This window comes from Schistocerca nitens, chromosome 2 (assembly GCF_023898315.1).
Source record: "Schistocerca nitens isolate TAMUIC-IGC-003100 chromosome 2, iqSchNite1.1, whole genome shotgun sequence".
In the NCBI taxonomy this organism is placed as follows: domain Eukaryota; kingdom Metazoa; phylum Arthropoda; class Insecta; order Orthoptera; family Acrididae; genus Schistocerca; species Schistocerca nitens.
Genome location: NC_064615.1, coordinates 493,806,393 through 493,832,868, shown reverse-complemented (window position 1 = coordinate 493,832,868; position 26,476 = coordinate 493,806,393). Strand labels below are relative to the sequence as shown.

The following is a 26,476-nucleotide window of genomic DNA, read 5'->3' as shown; positions in this document are numbered from 1 at the left end:
CACACACACACACACACACACACACACGCACAACCTGTTTGGCTATATTGCATTGTTCTGGGTGACTACATTGCGCCAGCACTGCAGATCGATTTGAGTGTGCATGTGAGACTGAGCGAGAGTTGTGGGAAGGAGGAGGGGGGAGGGTTGAGGAAGAGTGACTGATGGCTGGAATGAAGAGGCAACACATGTGCAGGACAGAATGTGATAACCAGTGAGATCGCTCTAGCTGCAGGCAGAGAGAGTTGTGCATAGTGTAAAATGATGCAGAGGGATGGATTGGGAGTGGAAGATAAACAGAGGAAGATGGAGACTTTGGAGAAGATGGTGTGAGTGCAAGATGAGTGAGGTTAGGGGTCATGAGGAAATGGTGCCAATGGGAGTGTGGCAAGTGCTAGCAGAGATCTAGGCCTGTAGGGTTATGGGATTGAAGGATGTATTACCTGGACAACTCTCATTTCTGTAATTCATATAAGCTGATGTGGGGTGGGGAGGGGGAGGGGGGGTCGAGAAGCTACCAGATGGCATAAGTTCTTGAACAGTCATTGAGGCAGATCCTTTTATGCTCAGCAGTGTTTTCTGCCCCTGAGTAGGCAGTTCTGCTCTTGGCTGCAGTTTGGCAGTGGGCTACTCATTTGGGCTGACAGCTGTTTGGTGGTCATGCCCACATAAAATGCTGTGCATAAATCAGAGGTGATATACAATGTGACTGCTTTCAAGGGTGGCACTGCCTATATTAGACTAAGATAAGCCTATAATGAGGCTGGAGTAAGATCTGCTGGAAGGATGTATTGGACAGTTCTTGCACCATGGTCTTCCATATGTGTATGACATACGTGGAAAAGGGTTGGGAGCTGTTAAGTATTCAGATGCACACATCCTGACCAAAAAACTGAAGCTCCCAGAAGGGCAGGAAGAAATGAAATAAATCTTCAAGAGTTGAGAGGGTATGTGATGTTAGTTAAGTCATTACAAATTCCAGTTAAATTAAAGGAGGACTTCACAATATGAGACCACATATCAGAGACAAGTTAGCAAATGGTCCTTTATATCTCTGATATTGGCATTGAGATGGAGATGACTTCTGAGTTGCTCTCAAACATGTTCTATAGGGGGCTGATCAGGGGATCCTGCTGTCCACAGAAGTACCTCGTCATTGTGCAGACAATTCATAGAGGCACATGCCAAGTATAGATGAGCATTTTTCTGTTGAAAAAAGGCACCGTGTTGCTGTCACATTAGAAGTAACATGAGGATGCAGGATGTCTGTGATGTACTGTTGTGTCCTCAGAGTTCCCTCAGTCACTACCAGCCATGACGTGAGCTCATACACTGTGGTTCTCCACACCATGACACCAGGATTAACACCGCTGTACCTCTACAAAACCTTGGAGGAATGGGACCTCTCCCCACATCACCACCACACTTGCTGATGATGCTCATTTAGGTCAGTGCAAACCACGAGCCATCTTTGAACACAATGGAATGCCATTAATCAGCAGTCCATGCTTCCCACTCACAACACCACTGCACATGCAGCAATTTGTGTTGTCATGTCTGGCTGCTGCTAGTCTCTGACCAATGGTGTAGTGTGTCACAGAATGTTGTAGTGTGTCCATTACTTGTCCATGGATGGCAGACACAGATGTGAAACTGTTATGATGTGCTTGGTGCACAATTCGGTGATCTCCCTTGTGGTAGTCAGACATGGTAAACCTGAACCATGACGATGCGTATGCCTGCCCTCACATTTCCATTCAGTCCAACACTAGGCCACTATCACATCTGAATGCTCAACAAATCTGGATTTACCATGATTTGATCAGCCAACCAAATGGGGATATTCAGACAGTTGTACTCCGTTGCATTTTTATTGAGGTGTCTGGACCAGCAAATTATAATGATATTTGCCAAATTTTCTCATTATATAGACTTTGCTGATCAAACAACAAGCCAGCATGGCATTGATGAGAAAAAGCATCAACTGTACTAGCTGAGAAGTGGATAAGAGTCTCCAGAAGCTTGCTTTCACTACATTTGAATACCTTGTTGCGCGTGTCAGCAGATTCCTGGGAGTGGGTGGACAGTGCTACATGGTCGCTTTCAGACTTGACATGGCAGCAGGCTGTGGTGCTTCAAACTTCCAAGATCCTTCACCGTACACGTCAATCATCACAAGAAGATAAACCCTGTAGACACACTGTTTAATTCCACAGATATGCAACTGAGTGATGCTACAATATCGATGTTGGAAAATGGACTAAATTTTGCACCCATTCCAAAGACATTGCCTATCAAGGATTTTATCAGAGCTGTTGAGCAAGGTGCCTTTAAACTTCCCGGTGAGACTGCTGAAGAAATATGGTGAGAGACTTGCAGGGCCATAACTTTGGTGCCCACACACAAGCAGAACATAAACACTGAATAAAGAAAAGGGCTCCATTCCTTAAGAGAAGGCAGAAAAACAGTGATTTTACCTGCTGACAAGGGAAACACTACTGTTCTTTTGCTTGCACCATCTTACTTTAGCAAGATGATGGATTTACTGCAGGATTTTCAGCATATTGTCATCTCCAGAAAGATCCAACTGACACAGTACAACGGAAGACATCTGCACATCTCAAGTCCAGCCAGTTTCCCAAACATCTTAAAAAGAACTTAAGAGTACAAGCGCGAGTTCCACCATGACTTTATGGGCTGATTTGGAAAATGGACTGCCTAAGATCCATGAGGGATGGGTTCCACTTCATCCCATTGTGAGCAACATATTACTTAGCAAAACATCTGGGCTCTCTTCTGAACTATTTGGTAGGAAAATGTGAACATCACATTCAAAACTCATGTCTTATACAATGACTGAAGACTTTGCATCTCGAACCAACTGATGTATTGAGTTTGATGTGGTCTCTTTGTTCACTCGAGTACCTCTGGTGGATTCATTACAACTTATAGAAGCTAAGTAGGAGGAGGACATCTTACATCTATTCAAACATATGCTTGCCTTGACTTACTTTTTATTTAATGAATAGTATTTTGAGCAAACTGATGGTGTCGATATGGGTACTCCTTTGTCTCCCACAGTAGCTAACGTTTTTATGGAAGACTTTGAGGAAAAAGTGCTTCAGTCAGTGGTGGTGAAACATAAATGTTTCTGGAGATATGTGGACGAAATTTTTGTAGTATGGCCACATGGGGCAGCAGTGCTTACTGCATATCTGGAACACCTTAACTCCCTCCATACAGCAGTTGCTTCATCATAAAAGTGGACAAAAATGGAGACCTCCTGTTCTTAGATGTCTTGGTCCACAGAAAAGAAGATGGTTCCTTGAGTCACAGTGTGTTTTGTAAACCAACTCACACTGACCTACATCTATGAGCTGCGAGCTGCCATCACCCATCTCAATGCAGTGGCGTATTATGGGCTTTTTTTCATAGGGCTACAGTTATCTGAGATGCAGGGAGCTTATCAGCAGAGATTAGCCATATTTGCTCTGTGGTGTATGTACAAAATCTTAAACAGATTCACAATGCATTGCAACATGCACTCACTAAACCTCAAGAGTGGCCAGAAGAAACCGAGAACTCCATGATGATGGGTTTCCTACCCTAATGTTGCTGGTGTGTCTAACATCGGCATGTTGTGCAAGAAACATTGAATAAAATGTGTATTTTGTGTTCTACCTTCCAATGTGAGTGAAAATGATACTGGGTTCTGTTAAAGACAAAAATATGGTGTTAGGAGACCAGGGATATATAAAATCCTTTGCCAGTATGGGAAATCCTACATTGGCCAGACATGTCACGCTGTTAAGGATAGATGCTCTGAATATAGAAGTTACACCAGATTGGGTCAGCCATAAAAGTCTGCTGTGGTGAACACTGTCTTGACACAGGACATAGCATGAACAATGGAGAGACAAAAATACTTTTTCCCACTTCCAAGTACTGGGGTTCTACCATTAAAGCAACAGCCAAAATACATATAAGTAATGACCTGATCAACAGAGACATGGAATTCCAACTTGGCAAGGCATGGGAACCAGCGTTGATGGTACTAAGGAATTGTTGGGCGCAGACAAACGAGTCTGAGTCAACACACACGCAGAGTTGGAGTCCACACTCTTAAACTGGGTATCAACATTCTAACTCCGTGCGCACTGGGTCACTATTTGCGGCCGTGCTTTTTTCCATGTTGTGCATGCGAAAACAGTGTGCTATTTCTCTGTCAGAGGGCCTGAATGTCGGCGTGCTCTATGATTCATCTATGATGACACTGTAACCCCACCCCTAGGCACCTGCATTTTTCTAGTGAGCCAGTGAATATATTGGCAAGGCACCGTAGCAACACATCAGTAAGCACCTGAAGCTGATGAGCAGCTGTTTTGTTGAAATATTGTGCAGCTTCCACAGTGTTATCTGATGGGATGCCCATGAACCATTGAAGCAGTTTGACTCTTATGCTGTAGTTTATATGTTGGGTATTACCTCCTGTCTATTATGTTGTTGCTTACTCTTTGATTGGATATTCGTTAGCAACTGAATTAAAGAACCTATGAAATGGCATGTAGCACCTCCTTTTGCCATGATAATGATGGTCGTCATATGGACTCCAGAAAGCAATTAGGCACTCGTTCTGATCCACGTCTGATCAACCACTACCTACAACTATATGAGGTCAGTCAAAACTGGGGACACATCTTTCTTAATGGCACCTCCGATGTTTTCAATAGAATTAAGATCAGGTGATCTGGTTGACCACACAAGCACCCTCATTTCCATCAAGTGTTCTTCAAATCATTCTGATGATGCACATGATGTGACAGGAGGTTTCTGTATTGTTCACCAGTGATACACAATGGAGAATACATAAGGGACTCCCATTTCATTCCCTGTAAACATTCCCGTAATGGAATTTCTCTCCATTTCCTGTCTGTATGGTGCTATGTTGACTAGCAGGAAGCATCATCTCATACAGTTTTTGACATAGCTGTATCCTGCCATCAGTTATGCCATCGTATCCCTTCCCTCTCACACATACAAAAAATATATTGGGAAATTGTAAAAGGCTGTCAGACAAGGACTTAACAGTCTTAGAACATATTGCAACAAGTCACTAGGTATACCAGTTCATTTATAAACATGTAGGGGTGTTTAATTCATAATCACCAATTAATTTCAGTTGTAGCTTTGTAAACAATGACAAAAAATGTGTTTCACATTAATAGTGGGCTTCCAGATGTTCTGCCGAGTTGTTGTATCTATTTTATGCACTATATCACAATGAATGACCCAGATGTCTTCTTTAGGTGCTGTGGGTTTTGCTGTTATGTGTAGTTGCTGCCTGGAGCCTAACCAGACATGTATGCATGCATGCGTACATACATACATACATACATACATACTTACAAACATACATTCACACTAGTCGTTGATGTAGAGATACACTGTCCAGTGTGCTTTTGTGTAAGCCTGTTGCATCCTAGATAGTTTTCCCTCTGTTATGCAAGGTGTATCTAAACCTTGGTAACAGATATTGAGGGGAGGATGGTGTTACTCCTTTGATTGCTTGATGAAATGTTTATGCGAACAAATGCTTCAAGAACACTTCTACTGTATTGTATGCTGCAGTTTTACAGGAGATGCAGTTGTCACTTTACAGGAGATGCTCAAATTGTCCATGAATGCAATGCGCACATGGCAACATTTTGATGTAGTCAGTGAAGCCTCTTGATAATAAACTTGGCTTTGTAGAAGAGCTGCAGAGTTATTAGTTCATTGTACCAGGTTGTTGATGTTGTGGTAATGAACATTATCTGTAACATGCTTTCCTACAACAAAAAGCAAGTGGATTAAAGTTTGGAAACTGGGTGGGGTATTGGTGTGGACATAAATGGCTGATCCACTCTCATTGGAATATGTTATCCAAAACAGATGAATATTCAATCCTAAGCGGCTAGGACCTTATCATGCATGAACCACATGGTACAGTTAACTCCTAGAGGAACATTTTCCAGTGATAAAGGCAGAGTGCCCCTCATGAACATAAAATACACTGGTCCATTTAAGTGTCTCGTTAACAAGCATGGTCTGATTCAACAGCCCTGAGTAATGCCTTAGGAAAGCAAGTGATATGTGTCTACATGTGAGTCTTATTTAATGATGATGCCATGGATAACACAAACATCACTATAGGAGTGACCATGTGAAAGATCTCTCTGCCTGTAGGTGGAAATCAGCCACACTTACTCCTTGCACCTTTTGCAAATGGTTTGGATAAAGGCATAATTACATAAAATAAACCACAAAGACATGGGATTTTCATGCTTTGCAAGATCCACTTGTTGTGTTCTCATATCTTAATAATTGTGCACATGTTTCTCCATGGCAGGTGTTTGTATATGGTGTGGCTGTGTGCTGTTCCCAAGGGCAGGTTCCACTGAGCCTGTTTCATTCATGGAATGATACACTGCTGAAACATCCCACATAGTGTTTACTGTCATACTGAAAAATACTCCTGATATAAGCATACTGCTTTATATGAGGGTGGTTTGAAACATTGGCAGAACAGAATAGAAAAAAGTACTTACATCACTGAAACATTTTTGCTTTTCAATGTAGTCTCCTTGTAGATTACTGCACTTAGTCCAACGATGTTCCAGTGCCTTAATACCATCTTGAAAATGAGTTTCCTGCAGGCCTGAAAAATAGTTTTCAACTCAGGCTATCAATGCTTCGTTTTTCATCCACTAAGAAAAATTTTCAGTTTTGGGAAGTAATGGAAGTATGGTGTAGCCATATTAGGTGAATAAGGTGGGTGTGACAACAATTCATACCTTAGTTTGTGTAATTTTGCCATGGATATGGCACATGTGCAGGTGTGCATTGTCTTGATGGAAGATGTCTTTCTTCCATGCGAAACCTGGCCTTTTGTCTCGTATATTTTGTTGCAATTTGTCCAGGAGGTTAGCACAGTATTCTGCAGCAATTGTTTGCCCAGTGGGGAGATAATCTACAAACAGAATCCCCTTCGCATCCCAGAACACTGATGCCACTACCTTTCCCGCTGAAGGAATTGTGTTTGCTTTCTTTGGTGATGGAGAATCAGTATGTTTCCACTGCTTTGAGTGTTGTTTTGTCTCTGGGGTATAGTAGTGCACCCAAGTTTCATCTGTGGTCACAAACCGGTGCAAAAAATCTTGTTTGTTTCTCCTAAAATGGGCCAAGCATTGTTCAGATATGTCCTTTCTTGTGCGTTTTTGATCCAGCATCAAGAGTCGTGGTACCCACCTTGCAGATAATTTTTTCATTTCAAATTCTTCAGTTAAAATGTGATATACCCTTTCAGATGACATCTGGCAAGTGTAAACAATTTCGTGCGCTTTCAATCGGCGATCCTCAGTGACCATTTTGTGCACTTTTGCAATGATTTCTGGAGTAGTGACACATTTTGGCTGACCATTGCGCAGATCATCATCTAAGCTCTCCCGAACAAATTTAAATTCATTTGACCACTTAGCAACAGTTGAATATAAAGGAGCTGAGTCCCCCAGTGTATTCTGGAAATCGGCATGAATGTCCTTTGCTTTCATACCTTTCTTTACGAAGTTCTTAATCACTGCTTGAATCTCGATTTTTTTTTCCATCTTTGCAAATCACTACACAGGAACAACAACAGAGCCATGTCTCTGCCACAGCTCTCTTCCAAGAGCACTGATGTGGCACATGTTTACAGACAACAGTCCAATGAATATCGTGGTGATTCCAAGAACTTTTCAAACCACACTTGTACCTATTGCCATTTGCCCAGTCAAACACAAACAGCATGCTTCCTTATTCTTAGTTTGAGTAAAATATTATATTTCACACACAAATTACAACTTACTCTGTTGCATTGTTTGTTACTCACTGTCCTTAGTATATCACTAATGCACTAGGTCACACACTCACATATATATACCTTTACTTTATAAAATATAATAGTTCTGTACTCTCTGTGTGTGTGTGTGTGTATGTTAAATACTTGATTGCTTGAAGTGTCTTCTCTCCTGTTCAGTGCATGCTGCTAATGTTAATGATCTCCAGTGTCCTTTGTGTATCTTTCTGTGTTTGTTTTGTAGTGCATGTGAGGTGGCACATACTTCTTCATAATAGATGTAATATTGTAGACATTGTGACACAGATACATTGTACCTCATATTATACCCAATTTTTTACCCCACCCTATGTGTTTAATTTTTTAATTTCCAAGCCATCTTTTATTAGACGGATAGCCTTTAGCATCTAGGGTTTACTACTTGCCAGGAAAAGGGGGCACCAAGCAGCCACCACAGGCTGCAAACTACTGCATATTTCTGGAAGAACCAAGAACAAAACAGTCACAGTTCTTAGTTAATGAATTTAGAACTGTTGACTCCTCACATGAAACAAGCTTTCTCATTTAAGAGATGTTTCGGACATAACTTAGATGTATATTTAATACTGACTCTCACAAACTTAGCTCAGTTATTGAACAAAAATGTTTTGTTCATCAATAAATGAGTAGTGCCTGCTTTTACCAACTTAAATATTATTTACAAGTTGTACTTAATGCTACCTAGAACCACTTACTGGGGAAATATAATATACATACAGTTTTGGTTTATTAAAGCATGTCCTTCTCATATCTAGTTGAGTATCACATATTTTTATGTGTAAATATTTTTGTTAAATGCTATTTGTTAGTATTCTCCAGAAATTCTGAAATATCTCTCTTTTTCAACTTTTCAGTTGGATAAAAGAGGAGGAGAGAGAGAAGAAATCTTCACTAGAATATCCATTTCATTCGTTTGCTATCTTATGTGAAACTTGAGGCCTACAAAGTTTCACATGTTTTTGTCCTTTCCCTGTTTCTCCTGTGCACTGTCTGTTTCTACCTTTTTCCATCACCCCAACTGTGATCTTCACCATTAATTAATCTGTATTCTAGTAATCCCTATTTAGAGTTCCTTCAGACTACAGAACCCTCCAGTATCAAGGATGGATGATTCTAGTTCCATAGTGATAGTGTCTAGCACTTTGTAGAGAAAGCCACCTCATCACAATATTTTTGCATTGCGACAGTGGTTCATGGCCTGTCTCATGCTCTGATTTCGACTTGGATTGGCATCTGATGGTTTCTGCGTCATATTATTCACCATGTCTATGGTGTGAGCAATTATTGTGTACCTATGACCATTGTCATTGTATATGTGAAACTGTTATCTTTCTCAGTTTTTGTTTTTATTCTAAACTTTGAATGTGTGGATCCAAGTGAAAAGGGACAAAATTTGATTTAGTAGTATTATTTGTGCTGTTGTTTTCTAGGAAGTGTTGTGTGTTAATGTGTATGTAACATTTGGATTTAATTTTATATTGATACACACAACTTACAACAACCAACTCTGTATGTGTTCTACTTTATTCCAATTATTTCATACAATTAATATGAAATAGTAGAAAGTTACAAATTGGTCATTGTTTGGTTATTCAGGGAAGAACAGTATCGGATTATGTGGAATGAACTGGAAACTTTCTTGCGAGCACATTGTCGCAGTGAGCAACACAGCCGTGTGTTGAATTGCCTCTTGGAATGCCGGAACAAGTCTCCTGATGACGATAAAACAAAGGCTGAAAAACCTGGAGACATAGTAGAACTTGATGAGGCTCTTCGTGAACTTGACCAGTAAGTGAATACATTTCTAAGATATGTATAGTAGGTATATACAGTACATATTTTTAGGTGGATTATCTTGCTCCGGACACTCGTGTGAATAATTTCACTATTTGTTTTTGTATTGCTTTGCCACTGACTTTAACTACTTCTATTTGAAAGCCACTATCTGCAGACAGAGAAATATTAAATGGCTTTATGCACATAATCAACCATTACATTTAGATTGTTATTATTTTTTATTAACTATTTTAGTTATGGTGATTTACACACATTACTAATGGAGTTTATTCACAAAAAGAAATATATGTACAATATGTTCTTTGGAAACAGTGCAAGTTATCTTAAGTCCATATCCTAAGCAAAGTCCAGTCCCAGGCCATATCAGACTTCACCTCTTCAGATGGCACACCTGAATATCAGTACCAAGTCAGTAGTGACACTGCAGAGGTCAACAGTAAGGTCACACCAACTACTTGATTTCCATGGTAACATCAAAAGGCACCACTACAAGAATGTGTGTTTCTGGCTCATCTCTGAAATGTTTGAAGAGATCTTTGAATGCTTATACAATTTTGTTTATATTGTTTTACTTGGCTATCTTACTTCGTAAGAGATCTAAGGGGATGCTTGCTTCTATTGTTTAAAATTTGCAATGCTTATTGTAGTAAGCTTTTTAATTTTTTTAAGATGTTTCAATGTTCATTTCTGCAGATTTGGAAAATTGGGTGAAACCTCATCAGAGTTTTCATCTCGAGCAACAGTTATCCGAGCAACAACCGATTCTCCAATGTCTCCACCACCAGCATCTGCAACAGTGGGAATTGTTTCCACAACTCGAGTGCCACCAGTGGGACACAGATCAGCAGCTGTAGGAAGTAGCATATATTCAGGACCTCGCACTTTCCTTGATGTGTGGGTTGAACGAGTTGCATCACGTTCTGACACAAAGTTGGAATTCTCAGGGCGGCTTTCAGGAGATCCACTTCCAGGTGGTGGCAGCATTGCAAGACTGTATCCAAATGTCAAAGATGCAAGTGAATCAAGAACTGGTGGTAATCGTGGTGCTGAGATAGTTGGCGATGGGTAGGCTGTGTTTTATTAAGATTCCTTGTTTATCACCTGGAAACTATTTAGACAGCATGACAGTGCTTAATGTGCCTGTGCAAGTCTTAATACTGATAATCATTTTTAATGGTTAGTGATAGTTTCTCACACTTTCTTCCTGGCAAGTGGGACTAACGAGTTTTTACTTGCCATGAGTGGTACTTTGTTCCCTTTTTGAATATTGTGTGTACCAGTGTGCTTAATGTCAATTCCCAAGTGAAATGAGGTCTAATGAAAATGTGTTTTGCAAGTGTGAGAATACTTATCATTTATTTCTCTCTTTTTAAACCTTACTTGTATATAGTACTAATAATTATGAATGTTTTTGTGCTTACTTACTTACTTGAGTGACTTTGTCTTGGAATAAGAACTTATCACTACCCTTATAACTTCATTGGCTGGCTTAATGTATTATTATTCATAAGAATTCTATAGTGACAATCTTTGAGTGCAGCATGCTTTGGAATTAATGGCTCGTTATTATATTTTGGCAAGAAGTACATTTTATTTGTAATGAAACAGGAACTTGATGACCTTTTGTTCTCCAGTCATAAAAAAATGTAACCGAAATCATCAGAAATGAGGACAAGTATATAAATAATAGCCTGAAAACTTGAGAAATATGTAACCAGAAAATGATTTTTAAAACGTGTTTGTGTGTGAACATTGTTTTGTTGGGAAAGAATGCTAAACTGTTAATTAGTAAAGTACATCATGTACCTATGCAAGTCTCTATGGACCATAGTGTATAATGGCAGCAAGTTTTGGTTATTAAGTTTGTTGCCATGATATATGGTTGAGACCTGTTACGGTTAACATTCCAAGCATTTCTTTAACGGGCAGTAAGAACAAAATTGGAACATCTACTTTTTGTTAAATGATATATGATTAAATCTATAAATAAAGATTTTGTTGTTGCCAAATATGATTAATAATAGATAATTTTTTATATTTTTGGGTTTGTTGCTGATGAGGAAAAAGAGTTATAGGCAGTCCTTGGAGCACTTGCTGCACCTGTATTGTATTACATTAATTATGATGTAAAGCTGTGTCGGGTTCAACCTTTAACTCCGTAGCTACTTATGAGATGAAGTGGATCATTATGCTCACAGTCAAAAACCTTCCTGTCGATGGTAGAAACAATATGAAGTGAGTAAGTGGTGTGTGTGAAAAAACTGTCCTCATTATTATCACTTTTTACTTGCTCAGTTCCCCAGAATATATTAAGGCATGTTTTTTTCATGTAAGTTTTGAACATAAGTGAGCTGTTTTAAGTCACACAACATTTGCATGTAATGGGCAGATAACATGTGGCAAATGTGCTAAGGCAAACATGAAGTAAAATAGAAGCTCCAACATTCTCACAACACGGAGCTAAAATTACAGTTTTCAGAGTGAGAAAATGCTGTAGAAGATAAAAGCCGCCAAATGAGAGCATTACATTTAGGCAAAGAAGTTATAAACATTGATGGAGCCGCACAAATTTTTAACAACCTTCAATTTAATCATTAGGCAAAACATACAAATCCCTGTAAGAGTTGCTATTTCCCAACAATGAGGGCCAGGCATGTGACTACAAATTTTCAAATGCCAACCAAGTGCAGAGAACCCCTCAGCCTCTCATGTTGTAAAGATACAATAAACATTAAAGAGAGGTGGAAGAGCTCATTCAGAATGATCTCAGACAAAATAAATCATTCCATTAGCTCAACACAAGTATGGGGATCCATCTAAATACATTCTGGGAGTTGCAGTTGGCCACATCCAATGCTGCTGGACTGATGGAGGAAAGTGTATGAACATCATCTACAGATTTTGTCCAAACAATGGCAGATCATTTTGCCAAAAGTGCTGCCAATGCCTACATGGATTCAGAATTCCTTTACTGCCGTGTGACAGTGATGAGAGGTGGGTTAGGCTACATATCTAACATGTTTGAGTCCAGTAATTGTACTGTAGCAACCCAAATCAAGTACCTCATATTACATCACCTTGACACAAAGGAAATCCATCTACAATGTCTTAAGATTCAATGGCAGACAGGGCAATTTCCCAGCTCGTTGAGAGAGGCAATTGTAGTCTACATTCCCTCTCAAAAAATTGTTCCAGTTGTAATAGTGTTGCCTTAACAGTATATGGGGTGATTCTTATTAACATTTAAAAAGTGATCTAGATGATGATGAGACAAGTAATGTAATATAAGACAAGTGGAGCCACAAATGTCGGGAAATACCCCAGAAGTGGATGACAAATACTGAACATGGTGATGTTACCAGAGGATGTAACTCGCGCCCAATGCAGTCTGTTGCATCTGATCATCCCAACCCAAGTCAAGTATTCACTTCGGTGTGGCTTTGGGCATAAATGCAAAACTTTAGCATGTGGGGCTCAGTGTTAGAGTGCTGCAACGCTCAATGTTTGACCAGTCACGGTTCGCCTGTTGACGGGGAGACCGAGCCACTCATGTCCGGCCCCACACGACTTGGCTCGATCATATACTCATCCCATGTCTGATGTCCGGATTCCTGACACGTGGATAACCGAGCTTGACCGGTCACTGCTGACGTCTCAACTCTCTCTCTCTTAATACAAAAGTAACGTTTCCAAGAACGGGTATGTAACACAGCTAAATTCATAAAGCACTTGGAAAGCAAAATGATATTTCAGTACAATCGCGGACAGAAGACGAGTCTCATTTCCAAACAGAAGATATATTTTTCCTTTCATTAATAGGAAACATTAAATAAGTGCTGTCCCTGTAACCTAGAAGACAACTATCTTCGTAAAGAAAGCATACAAAGAACATTAAACATTTACAGACGTAACTTGTCATACTTTTCACTTGTTTGCAACAGAAACAAAATTATAATTATTGTTGATCAGCAGTAAATCACTAATGTGTTCCGGATTTAATTGGCTGCGGCAATTTTTCAGTAACATGCCGGCTTTACTAAAGCATCTTTCACTTGGTGCGCTTGTTGCTAGAATACATAAAATATGTCTTGCAACTGCATCCAGGCCTGGCAGTTCTGTTTCACGTCTGCTCCACCACTTTAAGATGTCATCATAATCTCTGGGGTGCATTAAAATGTAGATATCTACTTCATCTGCTGCGAATTATCTATTGTTCCTCCATTCCTTGAAACGATTTCTCTTTCTGGGTGGTGATGGCACAGTACTTGAAGGATCTATGATAATAAACAAAAGAGACAAGTAATACAGAACTGATGTGGAAATCATTGAAATATTCCCTTAAAAACGGAGGGTTTTATGTTAATGAAATATTATACGAATTATAACATTCCCGTTTCTCTATAATACACTATCCACTAACTATGCAAAAATGATTATGTTAATGATTGCATGTTGTACCTGCATAAGTAGCACACATTTGTCACACACTGCTAAGAATTTCCTGCTTTTCATTTACTTCAAGCATATTAAGATCGCAGAAAGACGGCCAAAGAAACTCAGAAAATTTATGTCCGGAAGTGATCACAATCTTCTCACAAAAGAAAGTCAAGGCTCGATTTTTAATCCTTTGTACCTCCTGTTAAAAAATACTTATCTATTGGTACACATCAATTATGCTAGTAAATTATAAATCTGTTGTGTATCATAATGAAACAGTGCTTTGAACTGCAGTAATTACTCACCTGACAGTCAGTGTCATTGACACTGCAAATTTGTTGCAGTTTGTGAAACCAAAGAAGAACTAACTGGATTGTCAGTTCTTTTTCGCCTTCTAATTCATCTGTGGCCTCTTTAAATGGTCTCAGAAAATGCACAATTTTTCCTGCAAGCTCATTATCATATCCTCGCAATCTGTAAGCCGAGTCCTTTTGCCGTCAGCAAGGCAACAACTTTGTTATACTGAGAGTGTAAGGATTCCAGCATAGTGTACAACATGTTCCAGCGTGTGCAGACCTCTTGTTTCAACGATGATTTCAAAGAAGAGCAGAGGCCACTTTTCTTAATGTACCTTACAATGCATTTTGCAGTATTTATTGTTGATGCGATGTTCGGGGCATGATTTAACAAGAAGTTATCTTCATTGAAAGTATGGCTAAGTGCTGTGTTTTACAATGAGCAGCACAAGGAATCCTTTCATTATTTTCCAAAGCCTTTATTACATTGGCACCCTGGTCGGAGACAAAAACAAAACTGTGCAACATGTACGGCGAAATGTCCCAATCAGCCATCCTCTCTTCAATTTCTTTCATAACATTTACTCCCATCTTCTTAACGTCCGGGAATTTTGTTGAAAATAAAACATTGTTCACAAGAGACCAATCTGAGTTAATGTAATGTGTTGTAAGTGTCAAATAGTGCATCTGATGAAGCGAATCAGTCCACACATCAACTGTCGCAGCACATGTTTTATTAATAACTTCCGCAATACCAGAAGACATTATGCTGTTTCGTATTGCATCAACTTGTTCTTTGGCATATCTGCTTATAGAACAGGGATGTGTCATGACATCTGCCACATTAACTTCTCCATAAAGCGCACCTAGACGTATTAATTCTTGGCCTAGTTCTTTGAAATCTTCACCGGAAACAGCATTAAAAGGTCTTATATCTTCAGCACACATTGCAACACACTTTGCTGTAATACTATTTTTTATTACTGCTGGTATCCATGAAGTAGCTGTATCTTTATGAGGTTTCTTGCAATTGTGTTTCTTTAAATGAGTGGTTCCCGACTGGAAACACAATAATGTGGAGCTGTTTACGCACGATACGTACCCAGTAGATGCAGTGTTTTCATCTACAGCCAACAGAAATGTACCCCATACTTGGCTTTTTAGAGCTTCCGGTGTCTTCAATGTGTAAACATTGGTTTCAATCTTACGTCTTACTGCACTGGTGTCCTCGCGTTGCATGATTACAGAGAGATACACACCACAAATGAGAAGCCTGTTCTGGCTGCAGTCTCACACGGATAATGAAACGTGTAATGTGTTTGAAGTTACGTGCTACGTATTCGGTCACGGCTTCTATGCTCGGTCACTAGAACTAGTGCTGGCAGCCTATCCAGTTAGGTTGTGCTCGCCCCATCTCGTATTTTGTGCTCGCTTACTCGGTCACGCAGGACTCTACTCAGTATCTTGCATGTGGCAGGCAGTATTTTTTTGTGTTGCATTAGACAATTATGTGTTTTCATTGAGTTAGGATTTACTATTTTATTTATGGGTCTCCTCGGTCTTCACTGGATTATTACATAGTACAGTACAATGAAAACCTAGCATGTTGCATCACAAGTGATTACTTGGGTTGCGGTCTACACTGGTTTATTGCGTAGTACACTACAATGAAAACCTAACATGTCACATCACAAGTGAATGAGTATAAGCTTTGGAACTGTGTTGTTATCATAAATGAGCTACACTGAAGAGCCAAAGAAACTTGTGCACCTGCCTAATATCATGTAGCTACCTTGCAAGCACGCAGAAGTGTCGCAACATTATGTGGCATGGACTCGACTAATGTCTGAACTAGTGCTGAAGGGAATTGACAGCATGAATCCTACAGGGCTGTCCATAAATCAGTGAGAGGACAAGGGGTTGGAGATCTCTTATGAACAGCACGTTGCAAGGCATCCCATATATGCTCAGTAAGGTTCATGCTGGGGAGTTTGGTGGCCAGCAGAACTGTTGAAACTCAGAAGAGTGTTCCTGGAGCTACTCTGTAGCAATTATGGATGTGTGGGGCATTGGATTGTCCTGCTGAAGTACCCAAGTCAGTCGGAATGCACAGTGAATGTGAATCAATGCAGGTGATCAGACAGGATGCTTACGTAGTGTCACCTGTCAAGAATTGTATCTAGACATATCAGGAGTCACATATCACTCCAACTGCACACACCCCACACCATTATAGAGCCTCCACCAGCTTGAACAGTCCTCTGCTGACATGCAGGATTCATGGATTCTTGAGGTTGTTTCCATACCCATACTCTGCTCGATCAGTTTAAAACTAGGCTCGTCCGACCAGGCAACGTGTTTCCAGTCATCAACAGTCCGTTGTCGGTGTTGATGGGCCCAGGTGAAGCGTAAAGCTTTGTGTTGTGCAGTCATCAAGGATACACAAGTGGGCCTTCGGCTCTGAAAGCCCATATTGTTGATGTTTCATTGAACGATTCACACGCTGACACTTGTTGACGGCCCAGCTTTGAAATCTGCATCAATTTGTGGAAGGGTTGCACTTCTGTCATGTTGAACGATTCTCTTCCGTCATCATTGGGCTCGTTCTTGCAGGATCTTTCTCCAGCCGCAGCAATGTTGGAGATTTGATGTTTCACTGGATTCCTGATATTCATGGTACACTCATGAAATGGTCATATGGGAATATCCCCACTTCATCTTTACTGTGGAGATGCCGTGTCCCATCGCTCGTGCGCCGACTGTAACACCACATTCAAACTCACTTAAATCTTGATAACCTGCCATTGTAGCTGCAGTAACCGATCTAACAGCTGCACCTGTTGTCATGTATAGGCATTGCTGACCATAGTGCCATATTCTGCCTGTTTACATATCTCTGTATTTGAATACACCTGCCTATACCAGTCTCTTTGGTGGTTCAATGTAATACAGACTAAATAAAGTCTGTAAACACAAAAAGAAGGGACAGAAAGAAATAAATGCAAAATAAGAACAACTTTTGTGTGGTTACAGCAAGGATGATAATTTTGTAACTTCTAAGTGCACAATAGATTACATTTACAAAATGAGTTAAAGAAAAAAAAAAGAAAAACAGTAGCTTAGCTGAGTGATGTGCAGCCTGTAAGGGGGTAGGATCAGCAAGCCTAACTGCTGTACGAGGTATGTCATCTGATGACATCACATGTTGAACATTTGTCATCCACTTTTGTGGTATTTCCTGATATTCGGGGCCCATATGTCTTATAGTAAACTATTTTTCTCAGCATCATCCACGTCATTTCAGCATTTTTTAAATGTTGATAAGAATCACTCTGCATATGGGGAAGATGTTGTTGTGAATGATAAACTGTTAACCAACCAGCATGGATCCTAGAGATCAGGATGCTTGTTAGCCAATCTCAGTGTAAGTTCAGGGCAACCTGACCCTGTTAGACCCAGCTATACTACAGAATTTCTTAAGAAGAAATATAAAAGGGATTTTGTTTTAATTTGTCAAAGGCATAAGAGTATTATCAGATGGAACAGTAATCTATGACTGCTCCAGCAACGGGGCTTCTGACATTGTCTGACTATATCAATATGGCTCATTTTAATGTGTCAAGTTGGTGAAGTTCTATTTGATTGGCATGAAAATGACACCCTTCAAAGAAGTATGTAAAGTGTAACACTTTTCACTGCAGCCATAATCAGTATAATATTGTTTATGGTGATCTCTGTCTAGTGTTCCTAATTTATGGACAGTTTTGCAGTTCTTTGTGCCACTTCCGACCCAACAACAGGAACTTGCCAGTTGGATCTCGCAATTAGAAAACTAGACGAGTGAGATGCAGAGACTTGTTTATATATTTTTTTAATACAAGCATTTCCAATAATTTAATCATTCTTGTTGTAATTGTAGTTGGTATGCAAATGAGCGAAATCATTTTAATTTTTAAAGATTATTAGAGGTTGAAACAGACAGCAATATTTTTTTCAAATACAGTCCATGTTAGTTACTCCATGCCAAACCCCCTCCATACTGTAGATGACCTACTGGATACAAATAAGGAATCAGTTACATAAAATAAGGGAAATGCAACCACTCACCTATACAGGGTGTATACGACCCGGGACAACCGGGAGACCCGGGAAAAACCTGGGAATTTTTTCATCCGGGAGAAAACCGGGAAAAACCCGGGATATTTTTAGAATTCCCGGAATTTTTCATTGTTTGAGATTTCAGTTAAATTTTTGTAATTTTGACTGGTAAGAACCGATACTCTAACAAAGGATATTACCGTATCCCCCTACTGCAGAATAATACTTCATCAATAAAACATAAAAGAGTGAAAAAAACGAAAATAACTTAAATTGCGAAGGAAATGCGCCATATACAACAACTACACTCAGTGCTCATGCAAGTGTCTGCCAATTGAAAATGTGTCAAAGGCTTTATGAAGACTATGCAGTGCTTCATAACAACAAATTGCCTCCAATGAGCGTGAAGTCACAACAACTGTTTACATTCGATTTGTTTTAGCAGTTACGTGTGGTCTCATGCGCATGCGCAGTGAGTCACGTTAGAGTAGTAGATTCTCCCGCTTCTGGCTACAGGAATGTGGCTGTTGGCTGTGCAAGCAGTTACAGCAAGCAGCTAGAGGCTACCGGGAAAAGGGGGCGCCAAATTCATATTCTTGAGGAAAAAAAACTTGTTTCACAAAGCGCCTAGCATGCAGCGCACGTTTGTCTATCGATTATTCATATGATTTTGAAACTCTTCCCTGATGGTTTTTGAGCACACCTTAAGTTGATTTCTGAATGAATCTCTGTTAGGAGAATCCTCGTCGCATCTAGAAATAAACTTTCCGCAGACAAAAGGGGGCGGGACAATACGAGCTGAGGGAGTGAAGCCGAACGGATGAATGCCAATCGCTGTCTGATTATGTGGTTGATTGGGTTTGCGAATGATCAGTATGTTACAATTACTAGCGAAATCCATAGATTCAGACTACCAGAATGGAAATAAATGACAGACAGGAATAACAGGTGAAAAAGATTACGTATTATCTTCTTGGTGTATCCAAGAAAGTGAAATTTTGACAGAAATTTTTTTCCAGATCGCTACACTAGTAAGGACCAGTTGTACAGTCCCCAGCAAGCAGCTGCGTAAGTTCTATTCTGGAAGTAATGCGGAAAACGTGTTGTACAAACACATAATAATGCCTAGTCGGTTGGCTCTGAGCACTGTGGGACTCAACATCCGTGGTCATAAGTCCCCTAGAACTTAGAACTACTTAAACCTAACTAACCTAAGGACATCACACACATCCATGCCCGAGGCAGGATTCGAACCTGCGACCGTAGCAGTCGCGCGGTTCCTGACTGAGCGCGCCTAGTCGGAAAATAATCGCAGGATAACTAAACCTGTGATTCTGGCAGGGTTAGTGAAGTTTCTCGGCAAACAAATTTTGACAATGGCAGGAATAGCTACAGAATTGGTGATGACAAGATTGTTTGTTAGAACAAGGAAGGAGAAGAAACAGGAACATCACACAAATTATGGAAGAATAAGACGATTCCAAATTTTTATAAAAATTTCTTAATACTACTTTTCGATCTCATGCTTGAGAAACTGGTGCGTATGAATGAAATGTGAAACTATTTCCTAACATAAAGCTTTTTGCTTGTAGTAGTCCTAAGAGGCATTTGATATTGGTACTTCATGAATTCTGTCATGTTATAAGAATGGCCATTTGTGCCAAAACAGCCTCGTTTATTAGGTGTGTGTGTTACAAAATTGTTGCAATATTAGAAAGGCCATTTGTTTTATCTAGCAGACAGTGAAAAAATAGATGCAATCAGATCGATAAACCATGCCAGTCTTGGGTATTATTTGTGTTAACAGCTTTTTCAGTATTAGATAATGACATTTCGATTTTTCATGTAGTAAAACGTTTGACGAACTTTGATGAGGTAATAGATTCTTTCGCAGAAAAGAAAGCATGCCATGTAAAGCTGTAGCAAGTTTAGAGACAAAAAAATGCTAGGAGCTAAGGTTTGAAGAAATGTGTAATTTTTAGCTTATCTCTTGTCAGTATTGGTTTTATATATCCTATATTTAATTTTATGTCACACAAAACAGCAAGTTATTAACTAATAGACAATAAAGAGTTCAGATTTTCTGAAGAGTTCTTGTTCTCTGGATTACAAATAATCCCATCCGCTATTAATTGCGGTATTTTTTTTTAAGAGGGGCAGGCTATCAAACCGGCCGATGGGAGCTGGAGAGGCACCATAGGACATTTCACTTTCCACTCGCCTGAATATAGTTTGAACGTGTGGTAGAAAAATGATTTATGAAGAGGGGTGGCACTGCGCTTTGGCATACTTAAGACCAAATAATATGTCGTACATTTCTCGAATACATATGTTTTATGTTTCAGAACGATGTGCACTACAAGATGAACATATTTTGAAAATTCCATTTTTTTTAAAAATATTGACTCGGTTCGCAAGTGTAGATCCGGGGCTGATGAGCAGAGCAGTCCGAGTTATAGTGGGTAGTCTCCACATGACCTGTGTTTACATTTAGTGATTTTGCTGTTTCCCCTTCGTTTACTCTCAGGTCAAATGAAAACAAAACGGATATCTGTGGCCGGGAGCTATCAAGTGAATTAAAACACATTCACATAATTACGGAAGGCTAAAATATGTCATTAGTTTCAGATTTTATTTTATTTCCACCTTCTGACAGTCAAGCATTAATCGCCTTGCGGAACAATGAAGTTATTTTTGTCTGTTTGCTAAAGAAATTTGACCTTTGTTAACCTTTTCCGCAGAGGCAGTTAATGTATTTGAAACGAAATGTTTAATTCCACGGTACTGGCTAGTTTCAACTGTTCACTGCATTTCAAGTGCAGGTTTTCATTTTCTAGCACGTATGGCATTTTCTAGCACGTATGGCATAATGTCATAATAAAGAACTAAACTAGATATAATACAGTACTGATGCTCCAAGAAAATTTACATCCCGAAAACCACACTGAAAAGTTTAATATCGGGTCGAGGTCTACTTCATTGGGAATCCGAACATACGAATGAGCACTTTTAAGTATGCATTTTAAATGTGCACATTTTAATATTGTTCACGAAATTCCGATGCTCTTGCAGTATCCTCTGATGTCGTGTTTCTTTTTTACCATAATGTATGATCTTTCAATATTTTACACGTACGTGCATACGGGCTTCCTACGTCATGATAGCTACCCAAGTGCGGTGTCGCCTGTTATCTGCACTTTCTGGCAACTAATGAAACGAACCTATTTCTAACAGGTCGTGGGCAAATATTGCGAATAGTGGTTTGAAAAGCGTTACTTTCAAAGGAAATAACCTTTCACGTAAGTTGAACAATGAGTTTATTAAATCACAGAGCGTTTGACTCTCATTTAAAAATCAACTCTTTGATGACGCGCCATTTAGAAGAATTTCGAACACTGAAGATCAGACATTTATGTCATTATTAAAAATTATACTGGCTTATATGTGTGATATATCTTAAAGTGTAACACGCGCAAAAAAGATCAAAAGTATATGCGAAAACTTAGCTTCTCTTGCAGCTTGCGAACAATATTATATGTGAAAACTTTGCTTTTCTTGTAGCAACACTATGTATATTAATTTAAACTATTAACTTTCCCTGTTTGTGTGTTCGTACTACTTAACAGTGATATTGCTGTTGGCTGACTACATCACGTGTCCTATGCTCTGAATATCCGCTGTCATCGGCTGGCGGAACACATGACAAGAGCTACGAACGGCCTACAAAAGCGCATCGAAATCTCGATTTCAATGATTCGGAAAGTAACATGTGGTGTTTGGTGGAATTCCAGTGTATACTTTCGTAATACTAAAATACGTAGCGTACATGTTGCTGCACATTAAAGATGTTTCCAAAACGTGTCTTCTTCCCTGAGTTTCGGTTTATAAAGTGCCGGGAAATTGTAGGCCCGTGTATAAAACCATAACCATTCAAAGGATTGATAAGGGAAAATATACTGTCACCCGGGAGAAAGTGTATTTTTAACCGGCAAATCCGGGAATTTTTTTTCCTTGTCCACGTATACACCCTGCTATAGCAGACTGATGTGTGGTAAATAGACACACTTAACAGGAAATAGTGTTCACTAGCTTTTGAGCTCTCTGGCTCTTCTTGTATTTGGAAGTGCCACATACACAACCACACAGTCATGCAAACACATGATATTGTGGCTGCAATGACAACAATTATTATTTATTGATAATAGTTGCCTGGGCTAATGGATTTGGGGAGGCTGTGGGGAAGGACCACAAGGCAAGGAGGGGGTAGTGGGATGGTGGGATAGTGCTATGCGAGAAAGGGAAAGACAGATGACTCAGCATCTGCACAACAAGATAAAAGGAGTTCTGATGGGGGTAGACCATATAAGAGTTTGTCGGGTACAGCTAAACTGGTGGCTGTCCGACTTTTGCTTGACGTGATTCGGAAGAATGAAGACCTTCAGTTGAGTAATAATAACTTTATTGCGGCGCGTATCTGACGACGCCCGGCATGTGTGGACAGTTCGGGGCTATAAAATTTTGCTTCCGATCTATACAGAGGATCCTCAATCCTCGGGAACTTCTGTAGTTAGGAGAGAAAATAGTATCCGTCCACACAAGTCAGGAGACAAGGAACTACTATCTAACTCTAAAAAACAAGGAATAATAATCATAAGAAACAGAACGTATATAAAAGTTATAAAACACAGCGCCTCTATAGGCTGGGCGCGGAACTACACAGCGTCGCTACATCACTGTACTGACACACGCGCACAGCACACACACACACACACTGGCGAGCTTGAAATAGCGCGCGGCAGCGTTGCTACATCAGCCCCCCGGGCGGAAGCGGAGCGTCGGCGTCGAGATACCGCGCCGGAAAGTGCACCCGACGCCCAGAACGGGTCGTCCTCGCCGGAGGAGGAGGAACAACGTCAGGAGGCGGATGTTGTGCTGCGTTGGGCGGCGAATGTTGAAGAGCCGGCGCCGGAGATGTGGCGTCAGTGTCTGGAACAGCGGTAGGTGGACGCCTACGACGAGGTGCCGCTAGTGGGGTGTCAGGAAAAACATATGCAGGTTTAACCCGATTCAACGCGACAGTCGTCGTTTTGCCGTTCACTAGGATATCCATGGTGTGGGCACTGCGCCGTAGCACTTCATATGGGCCAGAATAAGGAGCTTGTAGAGGCGGTTTAACGCCCTCAGTGCGGAGCATGACGTGACGACATTGTTCCAGGTCCTGGTGCACGAAAGTGGGCGGCTTGCCATGACGTGTGGCTTTCGGAGGGCGAATCTTTGATACATGGTCCCTCAATCGTCGCAAGAAATCCGGCTGGCCAGTAGCAACTGTCTCCATGGCATCAGCGTCTACAAAGTCACCAGGAAGGCGCAGTGTTTCTCCGTAAACCAGTTCTGCCGCTGACGACCCCAGGTCTGGTTTGAAAGTCGTCCGTAAGCCTAACAAGACCACTGGTAGTGCGGTTGTCCAGGTTTCTTCGTGGCACATCAGCGCGGCCTTCAAACAATGGTGCCAGCGTTCGATCATGCCGTTGCTTGCTGGGTGATAACTTGTGGTCTTATGGTGGGTGTAACCACAAAACTTGGCCAGCTGTGAGAACAGGTCTGATTCAAATTGCCGTCCGCGGTCAGTGGTAATATGTAGTGGGCATCCAAATCTTGCCAACCAAGTCATTGCAAAAGCGGAAGCTAATGTGTCTGCTGTGATATTATCCACCGGCACTGCCTCCGGCCAACGCGTAAAACGGTCGATCATTGTAAACAGATATCTTTGCCCGTTCGAAGGTGGAAGTGGTCCGACTACATCCAAATGAACGTGGGCAAAGCGGGCGGTGGTACCCGGAAAATCGCCGATCGGTGCGTGTACATGGCGGTTAATCTTGCAGCGTTGGCACTGAAGACAAGATTGGACCCACTCGCGGCAGTCTTTTTGCATGCCTGGCCACACGAAACGTTGCGATACTAGGCGGAATGTCGGGCGTACCCCTGGATGGGACAATCCATGTACCGTATCAAAGGCTTGCCTTCTAAAAGCCGGCGTCAGAAAGGGACGAGGTCGGCCGCGAGAAACGTCGCAGTATAGCTGTGTGTCCTCCCCCGGAACATCAACAAGTTTCAGTTGCAATGCTGAAGCCGTGTCTTTAACATAGGCAAGGAGTTCTTCGTCGTCTCTCTGTGCCTGTGCCAGTGCAGGAAAGTCTATGTTACTGGAAACACTGCTGATCCGTGAAAGGCAATCCGCAACAATGTTGTCGATCCCAGAAATATGTCTAATGTCGGTAGTAAACTGGGCCATGAACTCAAGGTGATGAAATTGACGAGGAGAGCAGGTGACACTATTCCGACGGAAGGCGAAAGTGAGTGGTTTGTGGTCTGTATATACCGTGAAAGTTCGCGCTTCCACTTGAGGGCGAAAATATTTCACTGCTTGGTATACTGCCAGGAGTTCACGGTCGTATGTGCTCCATTTTCTCTGTGCAGGCGAAAGCTTGTGGGAATAATACGCCAGTGGCTGCCATGCGTTGTCGGACCATTGTTGTAACGCGGCACCGATCGCCGTCTGGCTCGCATCTACGACAATTGCTAATGGCGCGTCGAGTCGTGGGTGTGCGAGAAGCGCCGCGTCGGCCATACTCCTCTTTGTTGCCTCGAACGCAGAACACATGTCCTCTGTCCACCGTATCAGAGACTTGCTATTTACTTTAGGGCCTGATAATGCCGCCGTCAAAGGTTCCTGCAGCTCCGCAGCGTGAGGAAGGTGTCGTCGATAAAAATTGAGCATCCCCAAAAAACGACGTAATTCTTTGATTGTAGTTGGTCGGGGTAGCTGCAAGATAGCGTCCACCTTCTCGGACAGAGGAAGAGAGCCTTCAGCAGAAATCTTATGGCCAAGAAATGTCACCTCTGACTGCCCAAAAACACACTTGTCCACGTTCAAGACGACACCGTAACGCTCCAATCGCTCGAAAATCTCTCGCAGATGTTGTCGGTGTTGATCGTGGTCAGCAGAGAACACTAACACATCGTCCAGGTAGGCGAAACAGAACGGCAGCCCCTGGAGAACCGAGTCTATAAACCTTTGCCAGGTCTGAGCGGCATTGCGTAAACCGAAAGTCATAAATTTACTTTCAAATAAACCGAAAGGCGTTATTATTGCAGTCTTTGGAATGTCGTCATTGGCCACCGGAATCTGTGTATACGCTTTAGCGCAGTCCAGGACTGTGAACACTGTGGCACCATGTAAAGCGTGATTATAATCCCTCAGTAACGGAACGGGATATCTGTCCGGCACCGTTCGCGCGTTAAGCGCACGGTAGCCACCGCATGGGCGCCAAGCTCCACCCTTCTTCGGAACAAGATGTAATGCGGAGGACCACGGGCTCTTAGATGGCCGCATTATGCCCTCGCGAATCATGGCGTCGAATTCTGCCTTCGCTATCTTCAATCTGTCCGGAGCGAGACGCCTAGGTCGGCATGCTACTGGGGGACCATCAGTCGTTTGAATGTGATGCACCGTGTCATGTGGTATGAACCTGGGAGCGCCGGGCGGCCTGGTCAAGTTCGGATAGTTAAGCAGTAATTCAGTGTACTCACCCTCCGTAGCATGGACCAACTTGGCACTGTGCGTTGCGGTGTTGCGATGGAAACCCGTGACAGCTAAGCCAGTGACGCTGTCTACCAAGCGTGCGTTCGCGACGTCCGGCAGCAGGTGATAGTGCGCGAGGAGATCAGCCCCGACGATCGCCTCCGTGACGTCAGCAACTGTAAAATTCCACTCGTACGCGCGACGTAGGCCGAGATTAAGCTCCATCCTCTGTGTGCCATATGTTGCGATGGAAGAATTGTTGGCAGCCGTCAGACGGAAGGCAGTTGGCGGCCGGCAACGATGTATGGCTGTTCGTGGTATGATACTCAGGTCCGACCCAGTGTCAATTAAAAA

At 41.4% G+C, this 26,476-nt stretch overlaps 1 protein-coding gene across 1 annotated transcript in view; it reads left to right on the top strand.

Annotated features, from left to right (window-relative positions):
- LOC126236450 (integrator complex subunit 13) overlaps positions 1-26,476 on the top strand; it is a 242,279-nt gene that overhangs the window by 127,371 nt on the left and 88,432 nt on the right. The window contains exons 11-12 of the mRNA XM_049945769.1: positions 9,509-9,700; positions 10,403-10,774. Coding sequence (XP_049801726.1) covers positions 9,509-9,700; positions 10,403-10,774 — 564 coding nt within the window. The remainder of the gene's footprint in view (positions 1-9,508; positions 9,701-10,402; positions 10,775-26,476) is intronic.